Source organism: Vespa velutina, chromosome 9, assembly GCF_912470025.1.
Source record: "Vespa velutina chromosome 9, iVesVel2.1, whole genome shotgun sequence".
Classification (NCBI taxonomy): Eukaryota; Metazoa; Arthropoda; class Insecta; order Hymenoptera; family Vespidae; genus Vespa; species Vespa velutina.
Genome location: NC_062196.1, coordinates 663,158 through 684,075, shown reverse-complemented (window position 1 = coordinate 684,075; position 20,918 = coordinate 663,158). Strand labels below are relative to the sequence as shown.

General features: G+C 34.0%; 1 protein-coding gene across 1 annotated transcript in view; it reads right to left on the bottom strand.

Moving 5' to 3' along the window:
* LOC124951850 (zwei Ig domain protein zig-8-like) overlaps window positions 1-20,918 on the bottom strand; it is a 294,625-nt gene that overhangs the window by 250,379 nt on the left and 23,328 nt on the right. The window contains exon 2 of the mRNA XM_047500804.1: window positions 12,802-12,962. Coding sequence (XP_047356760.1) covers window positions 12,802-12,962 — 161 coding nt within the window. The remainder of the gene's footprint in view (window positions 1-12,801; window positions 12,963-20,918) is intronic.

The following is a 20,918-nucleotide window of genomic DNA, read 5'->3' as shown; positions in this document are numbered from 1 at the left end:
ATACATGCGCACTCGTTATAACACTTCGCGCGTTTAATCAATCCGAGTACTTAACCGTTAAATGCAAGCATGTCCACCGGGAGAAAATTTTTCATTCAATTCATCGACTATAAAATACGCTCTGTTTTTCATTTTTTAATTATTAGTTAAAATACTAAAAAACTAGAGTTCTTTTATTAGAATTTTTTAATTTCTATATCACTAGTTGAAATATCAAATAATTACCAATGTCTTATCACTATTATTGTTTTCATACAGTTATATATAACTATCAAAATATTTTATATATATTGTTATTTTTATTTTATTTTATATTTTTTTTATTTTTATTTTATTATATTTTTATAAAAGTTCGATCGAGATTGAGATATTTTTAAATGGATTGAAATTAAACAGCAACGAATGAATAACGTATGCAAAAGAAATGGATATCAATTACACTAAAGAATTTAGTTATTCCGATAGACAAACGAAGATAGATAAAAGTAAAAAACGAAATCCAAAGAGTTTATTGGTATATAGTTACGTTTCATATCGTACATCACTATGACTGGTCTTCATCATGCTTGAATGATTCAGTATTACGATTTGAGCCTTTGAAAAGGTTAATTAGTTTCACATCTGGGTACCGTAGCAACGGTACTGACAACGTGGATCGAATCAGCGAAGTGAATATTTCCTGTGCGCTTCGAGTTGCTTGGATTTATTCGACCGATTTTTTCGAGATTTTATTACAGACTATTTTTCTTACTCCCATGGAACCAACTTTATTATATAGCTTTACCTCTCCATGATTTACGAGCCAGTTGTTTCTTCTTTTTCTTATCGCGCTGACTAGGGAAACCCATCGTTAGAACTTACGGAATAAAAACAGTAAAATCTCGTAAAAGGAAAAATCAACAAAGATTACTGCAATGTGAAAATAAGTAATATACATGTCGTCAGTCAGAGTATTACGAATATATGTATATATACATATATTTCTCATTCAAAATCATGAACGACAGTAGTAGTCTCCAACAAAGTGATTCAGTAAAAGCAAAAAAAACGAGCTTTTGCTCTGCTTTCCTGACCGACGAACGAAGCTTTAGCAGCTGTTACACGAGGACTTTGCGAAATAGCGCGTTTCCTGTCGAAACGATATATGTATGTATGTATGTATGTGTGTGTGTGTGTGTGTGTGCGCGCGCGCGCGTGTATATGTATGTAAATGTGAGTACGAATGTATAGGTATATACGCAGATATCGACGGGATCGTACATATAGATACTCGTAACGTCGCTTTTGTAATCGGTCGAAAAAAGAAGAAAAAAAAGAAAAAATATACGACCATATCGAAAAAAACTCGATAAATCTAACGAATATTCATGACATCCCGAATCATCGACACGCATCTATGATCTTTCTCCTCGTATTAAATTTATCAAGGATAGCAACATCCACGAGGTATGAATTTTTTTCCCTATCTCGAACTCGTACGATAATATTGATGCCTGCAGCATCCTCTATTTTTAATAGAAACAGAATCAACCTGAGAAAAACGTGCATCCGAGCTTTCGTCAAGCAAATAAACATCTCGTCGACGGTACTCAAATAATAATATAAACATTGCTTTATTATTATTTCTCTCTTTCTCTATCACCTTTGATATATCCATTTAACGTATCTATCGGCAAATTAATAAATCATATCGACCCTTTTTACATGGATAAAAGGTCTGAGAAAACAACCCCAACCATAACACACTAATAAGTACGGACAGTGATTAATATCCTTGCGATGGTTCGCGTTAAAAAGTTCAATACGTTGTTTGCAAGTTATCAACACAAAAAATGAGGGTAACCAGGATAAAGGAAATTCGTAAATTCATAATCTCGATGCTAAATAGTGTTACTTTTAAATACCATTTATGATGATACGAATCAAACAAAATATATGTATCAATGAAACATCCAAATAAAAAAGATCTATAAGAATAATAGGCCTTCAATGAAACAAGAATAAAATCAATTGGCTCGATCCCAAATTGATCTATTCATTGCATGCATTAATTCGAACAATAAGAGAAAGAGAGAGGGAGAGAGAGAGAGAGAGAGAGAGAGAATTACATAGATCAGCACGTTTGGACACTTATTGTTAGTCGGCGATTCGGACATCGTCGTTTGACTTTCTGCAAGAGCTGGCGCCACAATGGCTTTTACAGGAGAGGCAACACACAATTGATTGTCCGGGGTAACGTTGGCACACGTTGTCTCCGTGCAGAATGACCAAGAACGAGCCGATAGTGGACAACGCGACGATAGCTTTGATCCATAGCCCGGTACACCGGGCTCACGTAAACATGACAAATCTACTTGTGCGTTCGCTCATACGACGGCCTCATGGATGCTGTACCGCCCGAATGAGAGCCGAAATAGCTCGTTTGCAAACTCTCCCTTCTCTTTGTCTATGCCACCGGGGCATCGCGATTCCACGTAAAACACGCACGGACTCGGAACGGAGCACAACGCAGATGCTCGATGATAATGATTTATCACAATGTTTTGCCTCGTTGTTATACGTTACCTAGCTGCTACCCGGATGACTAGAACGACGAAAACGACGAAAACGATGAGTACGAGAACGTCGACGACGGCGACGACGACGACGACGACTACGTGGGTAAATGACGACGCGGCTCTCATAAATCATCGTGAATTTATGAGAGCACCTTTTTGTTCAAATAATTATGCAAATATTTCAACGTATATTTTCAAGTATTATTCACGACTACATTAGTCCCAATAAATGCTTACGAAAAATTTCATATTAACCACTTTGAGGACTATCAATGAATCAACGATATGTGATCGTGAATTTATCATTTCGATTTGGAAATGATTAGATATAACGCTAAGAATTTTGATTATTGATTTTCTCTCTCTCTCTCTCTCTCCCTCTCTCTCTCTCTCTCTCTCTCTCTCTCTCTCTTTATCTCTCTCTACATCGAAATAATTGAACTTGTTCGTGAGAAACTATGGAGAGATCTAATATTTCCTGAAAGTTCAAGCGATAAAATCGATGTTAATGGCTATACGAATTTGATACTACTATACATACAGCTATCTAAAAAGACTCTTCGTGTCAAGGGGTAAACGAACGAAACTTCTCCTTTGACTCATCATAGTACGCGCAAGGTCTCTTGCCTCTCTACTCTTGATACGCGCTTTGTGCAACCTCGCACAGTGCAACTCACCTTCGATTCGCCCTACCAACCTCATAAAGCCTTTCATTCGTACATACACTCCATTCAGAAGCCTTCTCTTGCTTTATTCTCGATCGTGCTCTCGAACCGTCTTTCACCGAACTCCAAACCACCTTTTAAACCTTATACGCCTTTCCTATTCATTATATATCAAAAATTCCTAAAATTTCATTGATTTCGATAAATCTCGATTTCGCTCATTTCGCTATTTAAATACGACGACGATTACTTTCAGCTTTTATATTTTCTTCTTTTTCAATTTTTTGCGAAAAAGAAAAACAATTTGTCTCCATTCGTTTCTCTATCTTTCTTTACCTCCATTTATTTCTCTCTCTATCTCTATCTCTCTCTCTCTCTTTCTCTCTCTCTCTCTTTCTCTCTCTCTCTCTTTCTCTCTCTCTCTATCTTTCTCCTTCTCCCTCTGTCTCTTTGTCTTTTTTTTCATTTCTGTCAAAAGAAGAAAAACAATACACGAATAGCAGTCTTTTTCCTTTTATATCGCTCGTGAAACTTTTCGAATATTTCATAAAAACGTGAATAGAGCTATTTTTGTCTGTTCCTTTTACAGAGTTTATCAAAAGCATATAAAAAAAAAAAAAAAACGGAAAAAAAAGAAAGAAAGAAAGAAAGAAAGAAAATGTAACTAAGGGAGGCAACTGCGATCGGTCGTAACCGAAAGTGCAAAGCGTACGAACATCCTGGGTCCTGACGATAGTCGAGTTCGAACGTGAAGTTTCGTCGCAACCTGCGCAAATCCGTGGATAATAGTACGGACCGAATGGAATGGGGTAAAATGGTAGGAAAGGTAACTACCAAATCCCCGACGATTTATGTACATATTTTTGCGAAACGTAACCGACTATAATTCGGGATTTGTTGGACAAAAAAAAACACGTACTTTATATACAATTTTATAAATAGATATAATTAAAAATCATTGGTCACATATCTAATTATAATTATTTACCGAGAGTATTATTCCTTGCATAACTATGTCATTAACCTTTTATATCTAATGATTATTTTTAAGAATTATTTATATACAATATCAATAATTTCATCATAGTGTAACGTTTAGAAAATCATAATGTTTTGATTTAAAAGAAAAAATACGTTCATAAAAAATTATTTATAAATTTCATATATAAGAAAACAGCTAACTGTCGAAATATATCGATTGTAGATGTTGCGACGTGAAGAGTTATATTATTTCTATATAAATATTATTTATTTCTAATCCTTTTTACACAATCGATCCCAAATAATATAAACAGTAAATAGTAATATTTCAAACAATAAAATGTTAGAAAAAATATTCATTATTAAAGCTACTTACACTTTATCTTTGTTCAAAAGTAATAACTATTACTTACAAAATATAGTTGAATCGTGGTATGCAAACGTTCGCAGAAAGGAGTTATTGTTCTGTGCACAAAGAGATGAGGAAACCCGAGAAAGAAAGGAGGATCGAAAAAGAGGAAATAAAGGAAAATATGAAAGTAAATGAAACAAAGAACGACTTTACAAGTATTCGAGAAAATATTATTGGATATGGAATGCATTTTGTAAGATAGAAAGAAGACTGAAATAATTATCATGTTTTTCAAGAATAATAAACTTACAATACCTAGACAAAAAAAAGTGAATCAAATGTTATAAAACAGTAAGCTTTTAACGTTTAAAAAAAAATTATTTATATTGTAGAAAAATTACAGTATTCATAATTGGTCAGCTCAAATACTTAAGTAGTTATTTATCCTGTCCAGTAGGAGACATTAATACATTCGAATAAATAAAACAAAAAATAAAATACACTAAAAGTATTCAAGCTTTTGAATTTTCTTTCTTTTTCTATTCACTTTCCTTTTTACATCACTGAACAATGGTAAAACATAAGAGTATAAGAGATACATAGATAGATAAAGAGAGAGAGAGAGAGAAAGGAAGAGAGAGAGAGAATAAAGAGATCATTTACGATGGTTCTCTCAATCAACGAATAGCAAAGGAATCGAATTACGTTATAATCCAACAAGTCATTTCAAAGTCATCATATATCTCTCATTCGATAAAACGTAATAAATTCGTAAATTTTTCTTATCTATAAATCCTAGACAATCTTATAGATTATCTAGTTGTCATTACCACTCGACATTCGTTTATTCGTTATTTCCGCTATTGAGTCGTGTCAATTTTTTCGCCTATGTCTACGTCCATTCGTAAGTAAATAAGTACATAAGTAAGTAAGTAGTTAAGTAAATAAATAAGTAAGTCACTCAGTCAGTTAGTAAGTAAGTAGATAGTAAAGATCAACATTTGACCAGGTCCCTCGGCTGAAACTCAATTCCCTTAGCTTGTAACAATTATGTTGTAAATAATCTATCGAGTTCGAAACAAGATTCTCTCTCTCTCTCTCTCTCTCTCTCTCACTTCTTCTATCAGTGAACTTTTACCTATAAGGCTTGCAATTAACGAATGCGCTATATAAATCTTGAGTTGTTAAAGGAGGATGAGAAAGATTCATCGTCCCTTGAGAATGATCACAGAGTAGTAGCTGTAAAAGTATAACAAAGTCGGTTGGGAAGCTTCAGTCGCTTACTTTAATCTTTTGTTTGTTCCCACATGATATATAGATAAGGAATTTGAAAGGATCGTATATTCACATCGAAATTGGAAAGAAAAAGAAAAAGAGAGAAAGAAAAAGAGAGAGAGACAGAAAGAGAGAGCAGAAGTCAGGATGGGGATGAAGAGAGATGGACAAAGCTTAATATCGAGATGTTGAAAAGAAAGCGCAACTCGCGTATTTTCGCTCGTCTCGCATCGTACTACTTTGTACTTCGTGATAAACAGATCAATGTCACCTCACGACTGTCTCGTATTTATCGATTTAAGCCAGAAGTCACGCTCGCTAAAGCGAAAGAAAGGGAGAGAGAGAATGGGAAGAGAGGAAGTCGAGTTATAAAGGAGGAGATCGAAGAGAAGGGAAAGGAAGGATAGGGAAGATCAATTTGACAGGCTGCTTCTTTGTATTTCTCGTTTAGATTTAAATAAAATGCACTTTTATGTTTTTGTCCTTCTATTTGTTATTTTTATTTTATTCGAAAGAATATCTCTTCGAATTTTTCTTTTTTTTTTGTTATTATTTATTTTATTATTATTAAATTTATTCGACGTTACAACGTTTAGTTCTAACGTGTTCCTTTTTTTTTATATTTGAAAAAAATGTCGATATAGCATAGAAATCATTTTAAGAAATTTATATCTTCCCTATATTCTTTATACTCTCGAATACATTTTATAACGCGTTCATGTAAAAAGTATGAGGACCGTGTCCAGTTTCCGACCGAATATCATTGGACATGAATCAATAATCGGATTGGACATACAGTATACACACATTATATTATGTATGATGTATCTGTAGATGTAGAAATATTATACACGGAAATGGAACTTTTTATTTTTTTTCCTTTCTTTCTTTATTCTTGTTGTTTTTATTTATTTTTTTTTTTTTTTTTAGCGATTTCTCGTCGACATGAAATAATCATGTATAGCCCTGATATATAAAAATAATGCATACATGGGAGATTCGTTCGGAGAGTAGCTTTTTTGTTGGAATAAACGTTTGAAAGTAACAGTCACTGCTTCCGAAGTAGGAAAGGAGAAATAACGAAAAAAAAAAAATAAAAAAAAAAAAGAAAAGAAAAGAAAAAAAAGAAGAATAAGAAGAAATGTAAAAATAAGCAGAAGCAAAAATTTGGATCCAACGACTCACTAGCGACCCATTTTGTTAACTTACGTTCCACATTGGAATAACGCCAGCAAGAAGCTTTTCCCGAAGAAAAATACTTTAACATAACCCGCACGTTTCTTTGTTTAAATATCTACACTTTCAATACGTCACGATGAATCGTGTTCACCGGCGTGTAACGTTGGCGTGAATGAACAATCACCCTTTCTAACTTATTCTCCTCATTTTTATTTATAAGTTGGGAAACCTAAAAACTTGTGTCCCTCGCATAAATCATTTTTTAGGCCGCGATCGTGCTTCGTTAACCTCCCGCATGTATCACTTAATTGTCCATGAACGAAGGAAGCTTGATACTGTTTTTTTTCTATTTCTTTTTTCTTTTTTTTTCGTTTATTCAATAAATAAAATTTGTCATCGTTTGAGAGAGGGAGAGAGAGAGAGAGAGAGAGAGAGAGAGAGAAAAAGAAAGAGAAAGAAAGAGACAGATATTCCATATATAGTTCACAAAGAAATACAACGAATACCAAATTTGAAATACAATTGAAGTAATAACAACAGATTTTGTTCCTATAAAATTATCGATCTTCGATTTTTTTTTCCTCTCTCTCTCTCTCTCTCTCTCTCTCTCTCGTATGTGTGTGTGTGTATTTATCTTTATATTTTTTTCATTTTAATTACACTAGATTTAACACACAAACCATTCTACCGTAAATCCACAACATTTTTGTTGTTAAGAAACGTAGGATGGTAGCGCAATCAGCCGCTCTACAAGGAGCAATATTTTAAAAAACCGATGTCACTAGTCTAGCTATAAAGCAACAACACTCGGGTTCCTCTTGTGTGTGCACGATGGGCATTGTTAGCTTGACCTACATGCTTTTCAAACTACACCTGGATGCACAATGTATGTACCATTGGAAGATATGTACTCTCTGTAAACAGTACCTAAAGTAACCAATATGACTATAGAACTATAGTCTAATGATTAATTAGTATTTTTATGAATCGATCAATGGATTATTATCGCCTGTTATTAAACTAACGACGTAAATAAAGCTCGTTTCATTGCTTCGGCTATCACTAAATTATAAGAAAAATGATAACACAAAACTATTGAACGAATACATATTTATATATACCTATATATAAGCGTACCTATATATATACTTATATACATATAAGTATCTATATGTATAATATTTATATAAAAGAAAGCAAATAATCGCAAAAAGATATATAACGAATATGTAACTTTCAAACGAGTTTCTCTCTCTCTCTCTCTCTCTCTCTCTCTCTCTCTCTCTCTCTCTCTCTTTCTGTCTTTCTTTCTTTTTCTAGGTTCTACATCGTTCCGATCGATTTACTATCCGATCGATATTATTTATTCTTACACCAGCACCTCCACCTCTGGTACTTTTCATTTTCGCTCCACTTTGCCCATCCTACTTTTTTCTCAGCAACAAAGTTTACAGTGCCGTTCAGAGTTGCTCCTCTTGCGTTGCATCCCGCAACGTTCGCCCTTTGTAGCACAAATTACGATGCTATAAACGGCTGAAATAAATAAGTATAAAAGGAAAAAGAGAACGAAATTGGAAAACGGCCGGCGAGCGAACGGGCAAAATGGCGTGGGATCGGGAAGGCAATTGCGCGGATTAAACTCGACTGGTCTTCCTCCTGGCTTTTTTCATATCGGAATATAATTTATTCTCGGTGCATAGAGAGAAAGTGAGATGAGAAACTAAAGAAGAAGAGCAGAGAGAGAGAGAGAGAGAGAGAGAGAGAGAGGAAAACAAGAGAATCGTTACCGAATGCACGATTGAATCGCGATTATCAAAGGTCGATCTGAAATTCGAAATATTCAATTAAATCAGCCGAGATCGTAGATCGTCCGTCTCACCAATCTATAGACACACACACATTTATATAATTCTCACAAATACTTTATTCCAAATTGGATTTTAAACGACCACCATGCTAAATCGGAACGCATTCTGTATTTCTCAACTGCATTTCCATCGAAACTTTATTTGCGGCTGGCCACAAGAATGTTACCCTATTTTTCCTCCTCGCTCTTTTCATAATTACACGCTCCTTTCCGTACGAAAACAAAAAAGAAAAAAAAGAAGAACAAAGATAGACATACAAATAGAAACGAAGATAAGGGTAAGCATCGAATAAGAATATAATCGTCGAGTCGGTACTTCATAATAAAGATAACAGATAAAACAATGAAATAAAACTAAAGAAGAAAAAACTATTCTAATGAGTAATTATTTTCGTTAGCAATTTGTAAAACACGTTTGTAATAAATTTATCTCATCTAGTTCCCGTGAAACACACTCGCTCACACACCCACGTATTTTCCACAATGTCGCACCTGCGCTCTACTACCGGTAATTATACGAACGGGACGACGCACTTCAAAACGTTTAGCGTTCCGTTTTGTTTCTGGTTGGTAGGAAAATTTACGACAATTTATCTGCGGTACAGGTAGAACCAACCTTTAAATTAGAACTGTTTTTGAATGTAACGAGCATCAACGATGAAATTTACTCTACAATATGTAAGGTAGAGAAGCGATAAAGACTTTAGATAGTTTTAACGGTCCGATGGACATTTTATGAGAAATTTTTCATAAAAACTTTGTTCACGTTTTAAGATTACTCGACCACTATGAATTTTTCTTCTTTCTCTCTCTCTTCCTCTCTCTCTCTCTCTCTCTCTCTCTCTCTCTCTCTCTCTCTCTCTCTTATCTTTCTTTTCTTTTATCAAGAACGTTTATACGGTGCAACGTTTTTTCACTGGGAGACTTGTAATAGGCGATTCGGTAAAAAAGAAAAAGAGAAAGAAGGAGAGTAGGATAAAGGAAAGTCGAGATAAGGTCGAAAAGAATACCTCCATAGAATCTTTCTTTCCCTTTCTCTCTCCCTCTCTCTCTCTCTCTCTCTCTCTCTCTTTCTATCTATCTATCTGTCTATCTATCTTTCTATAGTTTCCGTACTGCAGCTCGAAGAAGAAGAAGAAGAAAAAAAGTTTTATCCGACGTGGGAAAGTAAAAGGTTCGCCTAAAAGGCCACCGTTGGGGCTCCATATTTCTTGGAGCCTTAATAGCCTGCTACAAGTTGCACGAGTGGCTAACTGCGGCGAGCATACGTCTTCCGAAATATGAATGGCACGAAGCTTAAAGTCAGGCATGAACTAGTGAAAAGAAATTCGATTAAAATTAAACGTTTCTAGGATCTCGAATCCACAAATAAATGCTAATATCAGTTGATTTCATGTTCCGGACGAAGATTCGAAGAAAGAAAGAAAAAAAAAAATAACAAGAACTAGAGAATTTCTTTAGTACGATTTTATCGGCCAATCTAAACGATTTTACAAAGTCTGTTGACTTTTCAAAGTCAACAGATTCGTTACGGATTCCAAACGATCGTTGTAAGATAAAACCAAAGTAAAGTGAGTACTTTGCGGTTATATTCAAATCTTTGCTATCCGGTTAAGAAGAAAGGATAACTATTCAGGTATCGATATCATTTAATCGAGCATTTTGGATTTTTGTTCCTGTTGAAATTATGAAATAACGAATAAAAAGAATGATTTACGTTAAATGAATGTTTTAAGAACGATAAACAATATTAATTAGTCTTTATTAGTGAAAAATTTATCAATGTCATGTCGAATGGAGAATCGTAAGATTTATACAAATTTTAACTCTCAAACGAGAAAAGTAATTCTTTTTCCGAATATTCATTGAATCAAACATTGAAAAAATATTGATATGTGATAAAGTGGGTTATAAAAAAGTATACCGCAAGAAAAAGCGAACTACAATCTTTCTTATAATTTATTAAAATTCGGTTGTCGTTGAATAATGCCGGTAAAGAAATCACACCAAAGAACTGGACATGAACTTTTGTGATTTAAACCGGGACTTCTTTACCGGGACGCTTCTAAAGTACTTTTCCGTGCCAGCCTGACTCGATGTTACAGGAAAATCGTGTAATTTAACGATGGAAAATGAACTTTTTACGTCATAACGTTTGTAATTTAGTTAAAACATACAAGCATGTATATATATATAAAATAAGTGTAGAAAGTATTCGTACACTGGCAATTTGAAATAAGACTTCGTGAAGTTAACTAATTTTTTATAAACAATGAATTAGTACATATTTTCGCAAATCTCTAGATATAGTCCAAAAAAATTAAAAAATTGGTAGAAATATGAAATAGATATCTTCGAAATTCAATGAAAATATATAATATATAAATAATCTTTTAGTGAATTATTACGAAAAATTATATTTCCAGAAATAAATTACGTTCAATCGTAAATCGAAATTCTCCTGCCCTTTAAATTCCTATATTTCTCATCAATTCTATATAGAATTTGTATCTATCGATTATTATAACGAACTTTCAATACGAGCTTGTTGATATCGCAAATCCCTTTTCGCGAAAAGTCCGTTGAAATCTCATTCAGAACATTATAACGGGTTGGCTAATCGATTCCTCGAATATTGCGTTCTCGATTTGTAGAAATCCCAGCTATGGCAGCAAATCGAGCTGGTGATTATCGAAACGAAAACACGCTCCAACTATTGATAATTTATTGAGTCGACGTGATTGAATATTTGCTGCGTTTACTTTTAACGATAAACAATTTATCCATTTGTCCTCGACATATTTATCCATTAATATCTAATTATACTGTTCCTAAGAATTCATAAAATAATTACGTTACGATAGTTCAAAAATATCAATACTTGCGTAAATTCTATTAAAACGGAGAACGTTTCTTTGATATCCGAAAACTTCAAAAACACGGAGACACGAATTATTCAACTTTTATTGGGCAAACAAGGTTATCGAAACAATTACGCCTGCTGTGTACGTTTTTATTCGACGAAAAAAAAAGAAAAATGAAAAGTGGCGAAAAAACGAGTACGATTTTCCGGACGATTTTTTAAACATCACGGTCTATTAACGAAATTATTTAAATTTACTACCGGATAACTCGTGCCTGACAATGTTCTCCCTTATAACAATATCATATATATATATATATATATATATATATATATATATATATCTATATAAAGTATTGAAGAATCTGACAACTCGTCGGAGTTAAGAAAATCTTCTTAAGAGGAAGATACATACATATGTACTTCTCTGCTAGAATTTGCCATTTGAAACTATTTAAATTTAGTCGCACGCGTTTTTCCGCATCCTCGAATCCAGAAGAGACATTTCGATGCTCCGTTTCTCACGCTTCGCTATTTATATGCTTGTGTTTGTGTGTGTGTGTGTGTGTGTATTATACGCGTTCCCATTGGAATACTGATTTTGTCGTCGCATCCTCTAACGGTACTCGCAGTTGATATTTCATTATTATTCTTCGAGTATTCGAGGCAAGAAGAGTACGAGGCGACGGTACAAACTTGTGATTGAAAATTTCTGTTTCATGCATAAAACTGGATGGCAAAAAAGATTAAGAAACTTGTTCCTGGCAGAATTCATCGTAGATTTAAGTCCGTTTAACTCTTTAACTAAGCCGCATGCATATTCTATTAACGGATCTAACCTAAAAACCGCGAGACAACGATGCAGTGACGCGAACACCACGAAGCCTTCACCTCTCGTTAGAGCCGTCAAAGTTTTTTGAGGTAAACGCTATTAAGAAATTACGTACAAAGGAAAAGGATCTGAAAACCGCGGCCTTTAACTGTACCTTCAAAGCAACTTGAGTATCGGCTAATTAATAGGCGAAAAAAATAAAAAAGAAGTCAAAATTGAAGTCTTTTACCTCCTTGTCGCCCATGTGATGTACTCGACAATGAAGAAAGGCCGTTTGTCCTACAGCCGTTGTCACGTTCCGTTGAACGTTCAAATCGAAGCTCGGAGCACCACTGATGTTATGATTCCCCGTGACACTTTCTACAAATTTTTTATCGCGAGCAAAAGTACCTGCAAACAAAAATATTTAATAGAGATCACATTTTGTTTACATATTGTATTAAGTACACATACTTAACATACTTAAATATATATATATATATATATATATACACAGAGAATAAAATAATACATGTTCCCAAGGATATACTAGTTTTGTATCATGAGTAATCATTCGTAGCTTATATGTGAGTAAGTATGGCTTTCAAAGCTTTAGATAACAGATTACGTATTGTGGACATACACGAGAGTGTCGGTTGTTAAACGTCGGACATTTTCAAAGCCGGTTGTGATCATCGACTTGGACGACCACAGGATTTAGGATTCGGACTCCGCATTGCGATATGTATCGACCATTGTGAGCTTCGTCCACGAGAATGGTCCAGACTTGGATGACAAGCGGTTCTCTCTATTTCGTTATTGATTGCCGATATCCGAACTGGATGTCCACGGTACTCGACGCCGATTCGTGACCCAAGACATCAACGACAGATTGATCCAAGCTCTCGCTCTCAATCGAAGGAAGGGAAACGAGAGCCGACTCGAATTACAGTTCTGAATCCTTTGCCAATGTCGTAGTTTCTCTTTTCCCTTGAAATATTTCTTCCGCTAATGGTATTGACCTTGGAATAAAATGTAATACATTTCAACAACTTTCTAAAATTCTTTCGAGATTTTCAGAGAGCTCCAAAGTCGAATCTTTGCCAAGATGTATCAAACAGGAAATTACGTTCTAGAAGAGATCTACTTATTGGAAGATGATAGAACGTACCTTGGTGTTTATGTTCGTGAAAAATGAGCCATTAACTGCACCGATCGAATAAATGATTTTGTTCTCAACTTCATTATCAGAGACATATTCTAATTTGTTTAGCACAATTACCATAAACTAAGAGTGAGAAAGTAAAAGAAAAGGAGAGAAAAACTCTTTCGCCATTACACTACTCTCAGCCTAAGTGATTCTGAGTAACATTCGATTTTCAAGCATCGGCGGGCCGCAATCCCTGAAGGAGATTTTACCTAATTGGAAATGGAGGGTGAAGTGGATTAAAGAGGCCGGCTATTCAGGACATTGAATTGAATTAATATCAAGGCACCGCGATTGCTCCGATCTACCTTTTGTTAACCTTCTTTTTGCGACATTTAATGTGACTCGATAAAGAAGATAAAGGATGTTGGGATCTTTTGAGATTCGACGAAAAAAGAGCCTCGTTAACGATTTCAACAAAACCACGAATAACGGGTTTTATTGATGTTGAAAACCAAAGATCTTCCAGATTTATAAAACTGAAGTACGAAGGATCTACATTTCTAATCGGCAAATGTTCATCGATCGTTAGAAACGATAGACAATGATTATTCATCTGTATTGAAACGTGTAGTACTTGGATCAGTATCGTAGACAAGGATTTTCTCATTGTGTGTTATACAAGACATCTAATACGAGACCCCTTTCAATGCTGTCACGTACACTCGGTTCCACGGAGATACGCTTCCGGTCAATTTAGAAACGGTACTAGTGGATGCACATCCACGAATGCGATATCAAGTTGTCGAGGTACCTCCCTATTACGGAAGATAACCAAGTGCCCGTTGCGGCGATCATTTTCCTGTACGGTAAATTGGTCACGTGAAGTCGTTCATTGTCGCGATTTCGAGCGTACCACGCAATTCTCTCAAGTTTTATAACCGCCACATGTTTACCATCAAAACGAATAACACTTGTGTCATGTCGCGTCGAGAAATTCAATTATCTTTAAGGATTTAAGGAGTAAAGTCTACGGAATTTTAGAAAATAATCTTTCGAACGAGTTATCACTGTTATTTATCTAATTAAAGTTCGAGAAAGTATAAACATTGATATTTCATTTTCATCGATCGATCGAAAGGAAAAATTAACAGTATGGGCGAAATCGAAGAATTTCTTTCTTCGTTATATAGTAATAGATCGGAGTTGATGAGGGACGAGATTAAACGGCGCGTAAAAAGATTACGGAACACTGGTTGACTCGGAGTGCGATTTCTATAAAGAGATTCTCTGCAAACGTTACATCACCGTACGTGATACGTAATCAGGGTGGAAAGCTAAGTAAATAGCTTGTTTACGGTACCCGATTGGCTTCAGAGAACGGCTAATGATCACACGGACTCCATTTCCCTCTTCCTCGATCTTGTTCTCAGTCTCTGTCTCCCCTAATCTTTAAGCAGATATAAACAGAATTTACGTTCATTGCTCACTAACCGTAATATTAATCATTCATTTCATAATCTGCAGAATAAAAAAAAAACGGAATGGTTTAACTAAATAAACAAGTCATTTAATGGATTTTTCATTTTTATACTAAATTCGATCATTTTACTATCGATCAAGATTATAAATATTATTGAAGAAAATAATCTACACATTATACTTGTCCAACAAATTTATCATTATCGATCTTTTAATCGAATACTTGTATTTTCAAATACGATATCAGATAAAATATTTCGTTTATTTTTCTTTACTTTTAAGAGCACGCTTTCCTATGATTTTTGTTTTTATGTATAATATTTATTTCAGCCTAAGACTAATTATCGTTTTTTCTTACCCGGATTAAAAATAGGTTACGTCACGAATATACAAAAACGATTCACGAATTACATCGTTCTGGTAAAGAAGAAGGATAAGAAAGAAACAAAAAGAAGAAAAAAGAAAAAGAGAAGAAAAGAGAAGAGAATAGAGATGTTAGTTTAGCTATTTATCAGGGAAAACAAGATGGAGAGCAACCAATACAACGTGGCTTTTCCTCGATGTCTCGAAATGCCACGTTGAAAGAGAAAACGTAATGTCTGAAACAATTCGAAGATATTGCCGCAAGGAAGACGCACGGAATACGATCTTCTTTCTATCTATGTCTGTAAAACGTATGTACGCGTATGTATATACATAGTATATAGACATATACATGCACCAACGTTAGAAGATAGAAATTGGAAAACAAATAAGTCTCTGCCCATAGCCATCGATTTATTCAGAAGACTAGCCGATATAATCGACTTGTCCTTCCTGGATTTATTTACATCGTTCTTTCACCTTTTCCTCCTTATTTAACTTTCCTATGATCACGATTCTTATTTTCTAAAAGTAATACTTCAAATCGATAAAACTTTTAACCATAATGTAGATACATTCACGTAGAACATTCACTTTGATTTGATCTAAATAATATCTCATCTGCTATCATTGAGAAACAAGTTTCCAATTTCTAGTTTTTTTTTATACTACACAAACAACATTCATCTTGCTTATAACTCTCGTTACGTATATACAAAACCGTCTGTTATTCGAACGTCGTAAGAACCGTCTAGGAGGATGTTAATACCGAAACTTTCGTAATTTTCCTATGTGGAAATTTGCGACGTAATACATATATTATAAGAGGGAATAACTCAAATATGACATTATTGTTCTTCGTAGAAATTCACAAGACGACATTTTTATCGAGTCTAAGTTATCCCGAAGAGTTTAATGCTTCTAATCGCTCGAATCGAAATCATTAATTACAATGAGTTTGCTGAAACGAAAGCACCACCAAAGTGCTTTCTCTATGATCGCGCCAGGAATCACACTTGGATCGTCCATTATAACCTATTTTCCTTGATCGATTTCGCCTTTTCATCGGGCACGCGTTATAAAGTTCTACCGGATGAAGTTCGCAAAGCCGAAATTTATGAGCCGTCGATAACAGAAAGAGATTGAGAGTCTCGTAAAATCAGTAGTCAGTGCTGTAGTTACTTATCGTTGGACGATTTTGCAGTTGACAGTTTCCCACCGACCAATCAGAAAAGTACATCTCTTTAACACCCTCTTTTCAAGCAACTCTTTCGAGAACGTAAGCCAAAGGGAAAATGCTTTGATATATTTATACATACATACATAACATACATACATAATATATACATATATAAATACACATATGCATACATACGTACACATATATAATTTTATTCTACGTCTACTTTTAAGTTTAGTTTTCCTTTATCGATAGGAAATTAATATCATCGACTATCTTTTACAATCGTAATTACCTTAAGATTTTATAAAGCCGAAAACACGATTTACTATACATGAAATGTATAACTAGCGTGTAAAATGGCAAACACGTTAAATTCAAAAGCTCTCGGCGACATCCTCACTGCATCTCTTATAGCTATAGCGGGTGATCTTAAATAACGACGATATATCCCAGTTTCTATGTAGTATGTACCTGAATACAAGCTGTTCTTTGCAACAGTCTACAAGAACATCGTGCTTTCAAGCTCCTTTAGCTCTTCCAGCTATCCATGTTGTACTTACCTAGTTACCTACCTAACTACCTACCTACCCACCTACCTACCTACCTACCTACCTACCTACCTACCTACGGCTTAGGTACGTTTGAATGTACGACCTTTGCCGCGAGACACCGAATGACGTGCTTACCGTTAGTAAACCTTACGGGAATGAATTTCGAATAACATTAAACCTTCAGAGATGGAGTAACGTATCAAAGATATCATGCCACCGAGCAATTACATCTTGAAGAGATGCTCTCGCTCGAAGGAATGGAGAAAAGGGATAGGGAACATGTGTATGTTCCGTCCATGCGATCCCTACCGTCTTTTCAACAAATTGTCAAGAAAGAGTCCAGTCGAGTAATCGCTTTGGTCCTTTTTCCGGACTATACAAAATCAATCCCTTTTTCCTGACAAAGTATATTAAATTGGTTGATATCACGAATTTTTCAGTTCTTTCAACTCGATCTTATTTCAAAATTACGGTTTCTATTTCTTTTGATTATATGGACTTCATTCGAATTGTCTATGTAATTAGATAAAAGTTTCACGAGAATACGAAACTAAATAATAACGAACTATGAATAGAAATATATATATATATATATATATATATATATATATATATATATATATATATGTATATATCTGAAAATGAATAATTTCCAGAAAGTATATTTATTTTTTATTATATCATACTTGTTTTTATATATTAATGCTATTTTCCATTATTCGATTGCACACGTAAGGTGTACCTATTCTTTTTACCAGTTCAATTTTATATGCGAGTTCAAAAATTTATTAAGTTTGAAGAATAAAAATATAAATATACACGCAATATTAATAAATATGTATTTGCTGACATTGGGTATAAAATAAAATCGATTATTATGATGATATTCGAAATGTATCTGAGAGTGAGAGAGAGAGAGAGAGAGAGAGAGAAAGATCGAAAATTTTTCTTTATTTTTCTTCCATTAGTTCCTGTTGCAAAATTTATATCTGATATTTATTATAGCTTTTTATATATAGGTATATATTTTATTTCACGTGTATCTTCGAGTGTGTATGTACCTATATATAAATAAATTCGTTATTACAAAACACACGACTTCGCTAATTCGAAATCGTTTGTTTCGAATGTGTCCCTTCGAAATGTGTCCCTTCATTCCACTAATTGTTCATGCCAATTTTGTAAAAATTCTCCCAGTTTTCCAATCAATTCGGTCAACTTCGATAAATAAATATTAGAGATTATTATAAAACGTACAGGTTTCAACTCGCACTCAATCGTTTAATCGACAACATTTTGCTTTTAGGATTGATGAAGGTTCGAAAAAATAAACGTAGGAACAAAATAGAAACGAGTGATTTGAAAAAGTAGAAAAATCGCCAAGTCGATGAATCACCGTCAAACATTGTAGATAAGTCGAACATGGAACAGAGGTGAATATGTGCGGTTGTTTTATCTGCTTCTGGCTTTCGTTATTATCGATGTCAGTTTTTCAAGCGAATGGTGTGTGCCGTTTGACGTTTTCGTTTGACACGTCTGTATCTCGCGGAAAGCCGAGAAACGTACGTACCTACGTATTTATATATATATATATATATGTGTCTGTGTAGATGTACACGTTCTAGAGATTTTCGATGTATGTATTATATATAGCAGCCAGCCATGATAAAACCATGACTGTCGCAACAATGATCTAATACATTTATATATATTCTACTATATATATATACTACGAAGTTATTGTATATATATATATATATATAAATATATACAATAACTTCGTAGTAGTTAATATTTATTGTTTATATCGAATTGAATGGCGGTAAGCAAGGAGATAAAGAGCCGTTGAAAAAACGACAAGACTCTTCAGTTCATTCTTTTTCTTTATTTTATTCTATCCAATTGTATTAGATACGTCCACATAAAAAATATCGCATTTCTTTGAAATCGTCAGTTTTATACGATATTACAACGCTATTTATTTTCACTACGTACGTATACATGTATCGAATGCGCGAACGCGTTTGCTTGTTACTGTCTATTTTATCATCGCCATAAATGCAAGCAAAATCGCATGAATGATTTTATGACGACGATGAATTTAAGATCAATGGAAAAAAATCGTTACTAATCGAATTAGAATATAGAGGAAATTTATCCGAATTGTCTATCTAATTCAAAATGAAATATTAATATGAATCATGTGTAGCAGTTTAATGAACGAATTTATTTTTGTAATAATCTGTTTGCAAAAAAAAATATCATACTAGTTATTAAAAATGAATATTAGAGGGACGATGACATAATCGTAGTTTCTTTTTGCGAAATTGAATAAAGAGCTTGTTGAATGAAAGTATATCTTCGCACTTATGTGCAACGATGTAAATATATTAATGTTAAAATAATATATTATATTAACGACTGTAAATATTTCAATACATTATATTTCTGTAATTTGTATAATTCTTAATAAATGAAATATTATAATTTTATTGTAAATCTATAATTTGTACACTTAAGGATTAATCGATACTCCGAACCATTACAATAATATTAGACGAACTCGCAATTATAACTTAACAACAGACGAGAGATTAATTTCGCATGTGGTTGATTATCGACAAACCATTTTACACAGCGGCATATTAGCAATTCTAACTGTAGCCGTCACGCGACATCGCGTGCATTCCCTAAGGATACGAAACGTTTCACATTTTTCTACGTTCATACGAATAACGTAGTCTACAACCTACTACAATATTTTTATTACGATAATGAAAACAGCATTATCATAAGAGAATCTCATGAAAGGAAATACGATTACATAAAAAATCTTCTTTAGACCAAATTATTTATATGAAATGAAAAATATAAATAATTGTGTCTCTTTTAACCCTCTCTCTTTCCCCCTTCTCTCTCTATCTCTCTCTCTCTTTCTCTCTGTCTCTCTCATTAGTAATATCAATGATCTAAAAAAAAATGAAATAAAGTCTTTATTAACGAGATAACGATACTTTGCTGTAACTTCTTGAATAAACAATAACCAAGAGATCCGTTGGTTCGTTTCTATAAGATCGAAAGCGTTAGAGAGCATCGCCTTGTGACCAATCGAATTTTCCTTAAATAATTTCCTTTTATAAAGGCTTCTCTGACCCGTGAGAGATCGGGCTAGCAATCGCGGTCAACCAGCCGTACCGCTAATTAACTTTATTCACTCCAAGAGTTCTCAAAACACGAATGGGAAAAAGAAAAGCTTGAGAATCTTTCTCATTGGTAATTGTATCTTAACCGAATGCTTTTCTCAGAATCTTTAGGTAAATGAGTTAATGGAATATTTTAAAAGAAGAAGAAAAATATTCTCTGACTTTTGACGCCAAAATCGAAATTTCTATTATTTAAGCGTGGCAATTATCAGATATATCGTTTTAATGAAATATTTCGACCTCATTTTCTACAGAACATCGTGAATGTAATCGTAAAATGTATATAATTTGAGCTCAAAGTGAAGTTCGACATAATTCGTAATGCTCGTACAATTTATCAAATCACACCTGCACTTGAAACATAGAACAAAGGAATTCCGATAATAACTATGATATTAAACAACGAGAAAGAGAGAGAGAGAGAGAGAGAGAGAGAGA